Consider the following 11,341-nt stretch of genomic DNA (forward strand, 5'->3'; position numbering starts at 1 on the left):
CCGGCTGCCGGCAGCTCGCCTGCGCGCAGCCAGCCGCCTTACAGGCACGCTTTCCGCCTCTTGGCGGAATGAGAGGTCTCCGCTCGGGGAAGAGGACAAAATCGCGTACGAAGCAGGAGGTTTGAAACAGGCGAGACCTCAGACCTGCCCGCCCTCCGCTGTAGCAGGCGTGTCAGGAGACACTAGGGAAGAGAAAGAGAGGAGGGGGTGGTTTTGGTTTTTTTTCTCCTGTGTTGTTACATTATTACTTTAGGATTTTGTACATGAAGACATTCTACTACGACACAGTACATATTGCAAGACACTGAATACTATATACGTACACCAATAGCACCAAGTTACTGGATGCAAGCCATAAACTAGTTGCACACAAAAAATCATGAATTCATACTATTTTTTTTAGTATTAGAATGTCCAGTGATAAATAACATCATTACAAGTCTTGTATTCTCATTTTCACATTATACATTTTTTATAGGCACATATGTATACACAGTGGCTATTTCCATAACCAGGTCTATGTTCCAAAACAGCCCTTCTAAATTAAGAGAGATCTGTTTATTGCTGAAGTTGACTTGGGTATTTCTTCAGTGCAGCTGGGGATGCTGTCTGCAGTGCTAAGTCCATTAATTCTCCACAGCTCATCCAAAAAGTCAAGATGAGAGCAATATGAATCCAGCTTTGCTGATGTACTTCAAAAAAATATAGTAGCAATTCAGGTCCATAAGGTCATTCCAAGATCATTTTGGAAAGAAGCTGCTGCAGCAGCTTTACTGTCATTTCAGGAAAGGCTAGGGCAAATGTACACAAGAAGTTCATAATGCGTGAGGATTTTCCAGTTCAAAAAATGAATTTTACTACATGAGAAATGAAGGGGTGAAAATACAGAGCAATTAATCACAAGATAGTATTTAAAACAATCTTTTCAATATACAGAGTACTTATTCCACTTGACATTTTGCTAAGAGGAGAAGCTAAATTACCTTCTGCCAATAACAATGCAGAGAAAATCGCTTTTCTGGTACCTCTCAAACAAGTAAGTTTTGTTTTTACACATTCATGTAATTTCACAGAATTTTTAACTGCCGCCAATAGTGAGCTGAAGTCCACTGATACACTGACACATTTGAGATGATCGTGTGAAATTATGTATAAAAAATTATTTCTGGTATCTGTCCATCTTCTATTGATGTACCATTGTTGTTACCTGGTGAACTATAAAAGACAAAGCATGTTTTGCTAGCAGTAGGAGATTCGTGGATCACTTTCTTCAAACCTTTTGTTCCATAGTGGGAATCAGGACCCTGAAAAACATCAGAAGAGATTAGCAACTGAATGGAAGTTGGCAGCAAGACCCGTAAAATGTTCAAGTTCAAACACTACTGACTTAGGTAGTTTTAGTAGTATAAAATTTCTGTACCCACATCATGTTAAGTTATATACAAAATCACAGACAACGGAAGCAAGTGCCTTATGTCTAAATAACAAAAAGAAGTTTCTCTGATAGCAGACTTAAACCACTTGATTTTAGTCAATTAGTAATGAATAAATATTTTCTAGTATTTCTCTTAGTCATGCAGGTTGTCTATATTCTCACTTAGTTCCCTGCCTCAGCTTCTTTTAATGTGCAACGTTTTTCTTCCAACCCACTTAACTTGGATTTCTGTATAGGAAGTTATATTTAAAAGAATATTAAAGACATTTTTAAGAAAACATTGAATCCATGAATTTTTACAGAACATTAAGGGGAGACTTTCCTAGAACAAATAATTCTTTCCTGTATTTCAACACTAGTATATAAAGAGTGATTAAAAAAAAAGTTTCCATTTTCTTGACTCTAGCTAGTGGTTAGAATATCCTTGATAAAAAGACATCAAACAAATTTTCATGGAGAGCTGCCCGATTTAAATATTCTCAACAGTGCTTTTGCCCACACAGAACCACTGACTTGCATTAGGACTCATTCTAACTCTTACATTGAGCCAGAAAGTGGGAAGGTACAAAGGATCCAGTTATGAATTCTGTGCTGTGGCACAGAAGAGAGGTAGCAGTCTTAAAAGTTACGGTGGAGTTAATTACGGTCTTCTTTAGCACTAAACTTAAAGTAAATTAAGTAAAAATAAAGACCTTAAGTAAAACAAGACCTAGAAGACACTTTCCCATCAGAAGACAGATAAAAAAACAATTCTTGCATCAAAATAACATTTTCTTCTGTACTGTTAGGCATTCTTACTTTCAACGTTGCACAAGCTGTGTAGCAAACCGTTGGCAAAATCTCTATAGGTTCTTTGAACATAACTCTGAAGGTACTGGCTGTTCCATCACAACTAAATCCAGTATCATTTTGTCCTAGTGTTTGATTCTTTTCATAATCAATTATCTGTATAAAAACATTAAAATAGTATTTTTAGGTTTACAAGAAAGATTCTTATTGTATGTGTATTAGAATATTACAAGCAAACACTTGCCTACTCCACCCAATTTAATTGCAAGTATAGTGCAATCTCAGAGCTGGAAAGTAGGTGTAATTTCCTGTTCCCTTTAGGGTTGACCCAGCAGTGTGCCGAATGATGGCTTGCGAGTTCTACACAAACTGTCCAGTCTGTAGGCTAGATTCAACACTGCTCCAACCAGGTTATAGTCTTTGCTTGGGAGATGAAGAATAGCTCTTATAATTTCAGCTTCCGACCTTCATATACTACATATAATCCTGTACTTAGATTTGCTGATCTTCGTACACCCACACAGCCCACATGAGGGAAGCACATTTGCTGGCAGTGGCTAATTTAGAAAACAAGTTTTCACAGATAATGTAAGCAGTCAGTGATACATTCTTAAAGGAAAACAGGAACTTGCGCTGCTATGTTTTATACATTTTATTTCTAGTCTAGATTCAGTATAAAAATTGCACTCAGACTACGTTTTTTTTTTTTTTTTTGCCTTCAATTTTAGCGGTGAATAGGAATCACTAAGATGTAGTAGTAGCAGATACATCACTTCTCATTTTGGGTAGTAATCCTGATCCATGCTGCCGAACACTTCTCGCAGAAGTTGGATTATCAGAGCTTTAGAGTAACATGAACACTTCTCATTATGGCACTAACAAAAATTCTGTAGATTTTAATATTTTATTATTAAATTGCCATATAATTTTTAATATTGCACAAATGAGATGAAGCCCTATTCTAGGGAAAATGTGCTCTAATTTTTTTCCCCAGCTACAATCAATAGGAATATTAATTATAATGCTGAAGTCATAAGCCCCTTTCACACAGAAGATATATTTGCAATATACGTTATCACTAGTTTGACAAGTATTAAATGTTTAACTCTATGAAGCTCTGCTAGTACTGATGCAGGTCCAAGAAGAAAGGTAGAGACACAGGACAAACACCTGTCTGAAAAGATTGTGACAAGAAAGTTTCAGATTCATCAGGAACTGGGAATGCTTCTAGAATAAAGAGAACATGCATACGATGGATGGCCTTCATCTGAACCATAAAAGTACATTAGCCTTTCTTAGTTTGAATCAGGAGCATGTTTTTCAACTGAATCTCTTGATCATTCCCACTTACTATGCTTTGGTTTGCCATGCAAGAACTAAATTCTTTTCAGATTAAATAAATCCAGGAAACATGCTGAGGGAGCACACCAAATCTGCTAACAGGAATTTATCAGAGATGATCAAACGAGTTAATGCAAAGTAAAAATCCCTAAATATGTATAGTCTAGCCACTAGGTCCTCAGTACCAACTCTTCTGCTCTAAAGATCCAACCTAGTGCACGGTGCTACTCACGTACAGAGGTACAGTTTGAGAAAACCAAACTGATGATGGCACTTCAAATCGAGGAATTTGCAAGTGACCTTTTAAACTGAGGAAAGTTTAAATGCATTTTCTTTGGAACATCGTAAGAGGAAGGGCACAACATTTTTTTCTTAAGAGACAGACATAAAATTCCTATCGTTAAGTATAGGTCAGAGAAATGGTCATCATCAAACAGGAAACAGAAGACAAATAAACTGTCATTTAAATGGCATGCCAAGAAATGAACCAAAACAGTTCCAGCACATGTCTAGAAGTCTATGAAATAAGATAGGGACAATGGCATTTCTGTCCCTAAATGAAGTCACAGATTCTTTTCTTTCACAAGATTTCCCACACACCTAGTAAATCAGTGTGATGTGGCAGTACCAGGTTATGAAGTACACAGCAGAGTAAAACTGTGCCAGTCACAGAACACTAGTACCTTTTTAGAAAGCTTAGAATCAAATCAAAACAAATCTCAATAAGAAAGAGAATTCAAAGGGACTGAAATTTCATACTTAAAAAGCAAAAAATATAGTGCTGGATCAATTATTACTAGAAGACAATCCTGACCACGACATGCTAAGAGAAATCAAACCGGCTACAAGAGCAGGAAATAAAATTTTAGTGGTGTCTTCAATTACCCACTCAGACCTGGCGAGTGTCATATCAGGACATGAAGCAGGGGTGACATTTTTAGATGCTATCACTGACCATTTCATGAGCTTGCTAACCGATTGCTCAGTAGGAAGAAACGCAACCCTTGATTTGGTACTGAGTGATGAGCAGGATCAAATTCAAAATTTCACAATGGAAACACTATCCAACAGTGTCCATAATACACTTAGAGTCAACACTCCCACATGAACAACAAAAGCAAATCCACCACAGCTGTGCTAAATTTAAAAAACAGAAAAATGTGGAAGCTTGTTCAAAAGAAGCTAAAAGAAGCAATTAAGAAAATCAAATCCTTATAAGAAGCATGGGGACTACTGAAGGACATCACATACCCAAGTACAGTATCAGTACATATCACCTATTAGGAAAGGTTTGAGAAAAGGTGGAAAAAGCTAGCATGGCTGATCAGTAAAAGGCTATTACTAGTAACAAAGAAACAGAAAAGGGCACCCTATAGATATATGAAGTTGTATTCACATCAAAATAGAAAGGTTCAAATAAAATGTAAAAAGTACAATTAAGCAGGCCAAAAGAAGGTTTAGGAACAGCTTTCTGAAAGCATCAAAACCAGTGTTAAATCATTCTTTCAACACAGCAATAGCAAAAAGCCCTATAGACTCCCTGGTGGGCTGAACAGCATGAAGATATAAAACGAGTAGCAGCAGGATAAGGTTTTCACGTAGAAGCCTGGAGAACAGCAATAGAAATAAATAATTTACCAGTAGAAGAAACCAGAGAGATTCCCATAGTGAGACAATGTTTTCAGCAAACCTAAAATTGAAATAACTTTACAGAAGTTATGATAAAAGTAACATACAACCTTCTGCCAAAGATTGAATCAGTAGCAAATAAGATGTCCATCTTTCAAAAAAGCTCTTGGGAAGGACTAGCCTCTAAGCCTCAATGCGCGTACCAGGCGAGCTAAGAATGTAATAAATACCCAGTCAGGTCAGACAAATGGTGCAATATGCTCCAACAGCGGCAAGAGAAGATGTTGCTGAGCACACAAGTCTGGGCTCTGCTGTCTGCTCCCCCAGCATCCACAACTGTTCTACTTGGGGTGCTACAGTGCACATGCCCCTTCTGCTCCTTCTGGAATGTTCTAATGGATCTGCTATCGATGAATGAACATATTTCAAATACTACCAAATTCAAAACACAGTATCTGCTTCTTGTGGCAGTATGTTCAGTATCCTATGCACTGAAAAATACTCTTACATGTTTTGATCTTCTGCTAGTATCAGTAAGAGCCTCCTAGTTCTAATATTCTGAGATTTGGTGAATAACAAGCAGTTCTGCATGTACCTTCTCTATTGCCCTCATGCTTTTAGGAGCATTGCTCACACCTCCCCATAGCCTTCTCCGCTACAAACTGAAGAGTCCTAGCCTTTTTCGTTTCCCTTCATAAAGCAGCAGCTCTATCCCCTCGATCATTTTAATTACCCTTTTCTCTACCTTTTAATTCCACTGTGTAATATTTGGAACTGCACACAATACTCAAGACGTGGCCATACCTGGCTTTCACACAGCAGCACAATGTCATCTTTTACCTTGTTTTAAGTACCTTCCTGATGACATACTGGGCTTTTTTAGCAGTCACTACATGTTGTGTCACTGATTTCAGAGAGCTGTTGATAACAAATCCAAGATCTCTTTCCTGAATTACTAGAAACTTTATTGAAGGACAGGCTTTCTGTACAACTGAACAGGTCACAAAACTATGAAATTCCTCTGTAGAAAGCTTATGGGAATTCAAGGTTATACCAGACAAGTATCCTGAAGAAAAATTCACCAGGAGCTACTAAATAGAGAAACTAAATTGGTGTCAGGAAACACCTATACTGAAAATGACTGAAGGACAGGAGAATACAGCAGAAAGGGAGAAGAGTTCCATATTGTTCTTACTTTTCCCTATTCATCTGCTTATGACCACTGCTGGGGACAAAACACAGGTTAGATTCCTGGCCTACCAGACTGCTCCTACTCAATTCAAATATACACTAAACTTTTTGCAAGCACAAGTGTAGTTCCTGCATAAGCCTATTTAAACAGAATATACTGTACCTGTATATTAACTTGATAGTCCGTGGGTCCATGAATAGATCCATACAATCCAAATCCCACTATGGAAATTCTTCTATTAACTGTGAACCTGGTAAGACACAAGCCAAGAAAGGAATTTAAACAACTGTGATGGGTATGTTACCTTATTCCCAGTCAAGCAGGAAAAAGACTCCCACTGAAGAATAGGGAAGTAAACTGAAAATGACATTACATGAATTTTTTTTTTTCAATAACACTTTCAATTTATATTTCAATAGTAAGAAAAATGCTTTATAAGGTATCAGCTTTATAGGTTAAAGCTTTGCTAATCCCCCAAGATATTCAGTATCACTAAGCAAAAAAATAACCAGGTTCCTTTGAATATTTCCAAAATAAAAAAAATAGACCAAGACTTGGTATTTTAAAAAGGAATATGCAGCTAACAACCAATCACTCTAGAATGCACCCAACCCTCCTGAACTTTGCTCTTTGCTACTTTATGTGCACAACAGCCCAAGTTATTTTTAAAAAAGGAAAAGACCAAAAGTGCCCAAACAGAACCATCATGTTTGTTATTGCATCTCATGCCACAAAGTCAAAGTTGAGTAATATGTTCCCTTTCTTCCCACACTTCTCTCTCCTTCAAACAGTTTCAAAAGCCATACCTAATCCGATCACTTGTTCCACTGTAGCCCCAGCGACTCTCCACTTGCTGGAACCTGTTAATGCTGCATTCTTTTCCTCTAAGGCAACATCTTGGTCGGTCAATATAGTCTACTTTAGGTTTAGGATTGACAGTAAAATGCAGAAAGAGGTTTACTACTTCCCGATCTGACAAGATTCCAGACTGAGCAGGGCCTGTGAAAAGAAACAACTTCTAGGATGATTCTAAGAGTTACTCCAACTGTTGTATTTAAACCACACATATTCGCAAACTGAAGAGGACAATAATACTTTCCAACAGCCAGAGTGTATTCTGCAGAATGTTCTGCTTTCATTTGTGCATGACAACTTTTATCAATACGATATTAAAAACAGAATAGACTGTTAAGCATCTAAACACTCAGTGAACAGTGCAGAGATATGGTCTAACAGGATGACAAAGAACCCCAAAACTCACCTGCTGCAAACTCTTCAATAGTCATTAATGGAAAACGGATTAAGGAAAGAGCTCTTCCAAGGACTTTTTGTTTGTTTCCAAATGTAACAGGTAGTTGCTGTCTTTGACATTCTGCTTCTGCCCAGCGAACAACAGCTCCAAAGAGTCTACTTTCTCGAATACTAAGGGTATCTCTTTCTAGAACTGCACATAATGTGTCTAAAGAATAAAAGTTAAAAGATTTAGATCAGTTTTCATCCAAAAGAGTAGCAGTGCTTTCACCTTAAGTAAGCTTAAAATACTAAACAAGTAAACACTAAGAACATTCATAATAAAACATCAAAGATAAGACAGCTTATCTTATGTATAAAGAAATCTCGCAATGGCGTATAGACTCAAAAAAAAAAATCCCATTATGAAGACAGCATAGGAACTTTCTTCTTGATTCCTGAGAGTGTGACTATATATAATCTACGCAGTGACAACCAATATCTTAAAGAATTTCCATGGCTAGGGCAAGATCAAAACTGGAAACAACCGAGCAGTGAATGCACACTACTAAAAAACCAAGTTATTCACAATGACATTGTCATATTCTCATCCAAGTAGCCACCTGCCAATCTGGATCAACTATAGATACAAGCAGCACTGCTGCACACAAAACCAGTTTAAAGATACATGAAAGTGATTGTAAACATTGACGTATTTGCCACCCACAAAGCTTGAAGGTGGAACACAGGATGTGAGGCAAGGTACTCTTCACATGTTTTACAAAAGCAAGTTTTCCCGCATTTCTTACTCGTTCTGGCATTTTATGAGTAACAGGTCTGCAAAAATCCTCAGTTTATCCTACAACACAAACTTGGAAAAAATGTGTTTTCATATTCTGAATCTTCTGTCTTCTTTTGGAATTTTTATATGCCTTGAATTTAAGCAAGGCACGTTTGCCGTCATGGAAAATATCATATTGTCAAGTCAAAACAGATTGGGACTTATTAAGAGTAGAGATGAACACTCACAGTCTAGGTACAAATCTCACTGAACATGAATTAACAATGACATTACAATTTCTTTAAGCAGCTGGAATACTTTCCTTCAGCCTGAGTTTTTCACACAGTCTAGCTGAACTGGAATAAAATCTTAGGTGCATATAGTAACAATGAAAGTAACTAACCAAATTTGTAACTGCTAGCTTTTCATAAAAGATGAAACATAGAAACCAGCAGTTTAGATATTTTATTTTTTTAAACAGATTTCATGAAGTGTACCTGATCTGTGCAACTCTGAATAGCGAGGTACCATGTGGCAACAAAACAGTATGATTCCTGTTATGTGCAAAAAGCAGTTGTGGATCCCTCAGGGAGAAGGCACAACACTCAGCAAGTGAAAGCTTTGGCTTTAATGAAAGCGTAGTGTTACCAGGGTGGGAGCCCCAGGACACCGACACTCATCAAATGAGGACCCAACATAGTGGAACGCTGCTCAGGAGTGAAGCTCAAAGGAAAGCACTGCAGGGGTGGATAGTAAAACTTCTGCTGATTAACATACATATGCAATGTCCTGTTTTGCTCATTGGCAAACTTGCTGTTGCTGTTGTCCGAGTTCTGAGATCTGCAGCTGGCCATCGTGTTGGTGCCCATGCAAAGGTGGGTGCAGATGAGGGGGGAAGCGAGCTACCCCAGTTTACTGTGACAAGGAGGTAAGATGTGCTTGGGACTCCACGTATTCAGAGGCAGGAGGTGAACTATCTTGGATTACCATTAACAAAGCCATCCCAAGCCCTACAATTCCCTTCAGAAGTTTAATGCTTAGGAAACACAAAGTAACTTACCTATATCAATATCAGTAAAGCCTTCTGCACTTATTGCATCCATAGTACTTTTGTCTATTGTGTCAAGACAAAGACTAGCAAGCTGAGGTTCATCAAACAAACGAGCCTAAAAAGGTAAAGAAGTAAATCTTAAGCATAAAGCTGACAAACCACTCATCTTAAAAAGCACGTATTTTTACTCTAGTATAGATGTAAATTAAAATAGACTGGTTTCTAAGTACTCCTTGTGTTTATACCTTAAAGAGCACTTACATTCTCAAAGGAGTACATAATTAAGGAGAACTCACTACATGTAAGTTTTCCTTCATGCTTACATTTGTCACTTTGGCAATATAACTAAAAAAGTGCACATCAAATCCACTATAGTGACCTGAAGCAGAGTCTTAGCAAAAACAATTAAGAGATTCATGCAAATACACTGTAGAATAGATTGTCTCAATTTAAAATGTACCAGTCCACTGTATATTAAAGAGGAAAAAAAAGCAAAAAGAAAAGGCAAAAAGAAAACATGAAAAAAAAAAGGAAGAAAAAAGAAAAAAGGAGAGAAAAAAGGAAAAAAGAAAATAGAAAAGGAAAAAAGTGCCTTTCCTCCACACTAAGAAGCTGAGGCTATAAATATGCTAACTGAGCAACAAGACATTTTCATACGTAAATTAGACTATGTGATAGCAAACCCCTGTGAAGTAATATTTAGCCATTTCCCTCCAAACACCGATTTTCCTAGTAAATGAAAACTAAGCTTAAGTTTACCTACTTGAGTAAGCAGCATAAAGGCATTATCTGCTCGGAGGTGCTTCGTTAGAAAATCCACACAATGTGCTTCCAGGGCTGGGACTGCATACTTTTTAGCAGTGTATAATGTAGTCATGACTGTTTCTGGACCGATTTGAACTTCATCTGAATAAAGAAACCTAGAAATCAATACACAAATACAGATCATAAAAACTCATCTTGAGGGGGACAGTCAAGCACAACATCACTGTCTCTCTGCGTTTAGAAAGCAAGTCAAGGATTTGCACTGTGAACAGGCAACAGTTAATCATGTAGCATTTTTACAAATTAATAAGCTAGTTAAACGGTTGAAGAAAGAATATTACGTTAACCTAATGGCATACATTTGTTTTAAATATGTATTACTCCCTAAGACTTGATCTGGCTGTACTAGTTATACATAGCTACCAAACTGTAAACAACAGCTGAGCTGCAGAATCACTTAACATATGAATGCATGCTCTTTTGATTCACTAGGAAGAGCTGTATTTCTAAATTACCAATACATAACTCTCTATGGCTACATTACTGAACTTAATTTACTGACAGTGTACAGTAGCTTCCCTGCCCTGATGAGAACAGTGTCAAGGACTTACGCTGTGATAACATCTTATGTCAAAGTTACCATTCTGTAGTGTTCAGAGGAGAGGAAAGGGAGTAATATTCTAGCAGATGACCTTGACTCTTCTATTGCTGCCATAGCAAACACTCTGGCTTGTCTCCACTGTTTGAGGCTAGATGATTGGTTGAGGTTTTAGCATAAGCCATGAACCAAAAGATAGAAGTCTCCAAAACCAGGAAGAAACCCTGCTTCCTGAGCAGCTGTTATTCAAGACCAGACAAGATAAGATTTATTTTAAGGTTCTGCATGGAAAAAGAGACTTTTTAAAAATAACTTTTCTTACAGGTGACATTGAAAATAATCTTAGCAATATCTCATCAGTTTTTCAGATAATCATCAAAAATAGCCTGTGACTTACAAAAACAAATTTGTGGTACACAAATAACCACCTCACTCTCCTCTGCCCCAGCAAAGGTGATTAAACATAATAAACAAGGGCACACGAGCAAATGCAGGAATGAAGACCACCACAATGAAGACCAAGCCTTTGC

At 37.4% G+C, this 11,341-nt stretch overlaps 1 protein-coding gene across 1 annotated transcript; it reads right to left on the minus strand.

Moving 5' to 3' along the window:
- Window positions 1–384: 384 nt before the first annotated feature.
- Window positions 385–10,370, minus strand: LOC104614857 (BTB/POZ domain-containing protein 1). The gene is made up of 7 exons (XM_010282016.1): window positions 10,212–10,370; window positions 9,458–9,563; window positions 7,648–7,845; window positions 7,193–7,385; window positions 6,549–6,636; window positions 2,234–2,380; window positions 385–1,304 (listed from the first exon to the last, which is right to left on the minus strand). The coding sequence occupies exons 1-7, from the start codon at window positions 10,323–10,325 to the stop codon at window positions 1,146–1,148; spliced, it is 1,005 nt and encodes a 334-aa protein (XP_010280318.1). The 5' UTR covers window positions 10,326–10,370; the 3' UTR covers window positions 385–1,145.
- Between the last annotated feature and the right edge of the window lie 971 nt (window positions 10,371–11,341).

The sequence above is a fragment of the Phaethon lepturus genome, unplaced genomic scaffold (assembly GCF_000687285.1).
Source record: "Phaethon lepturus isolate BGI_N335 unplaced genomic scaffold, ASM68728v1 Scaffold30262, whole genome shotgun sequence".
NCBI classification, from domain to species: domain Eukaryota; kingdom Metazoa; phylum Chordata; class Aves; order Phaethontiformes; family Phaethontidae; genus Phaethon; species Phaethon lepturus.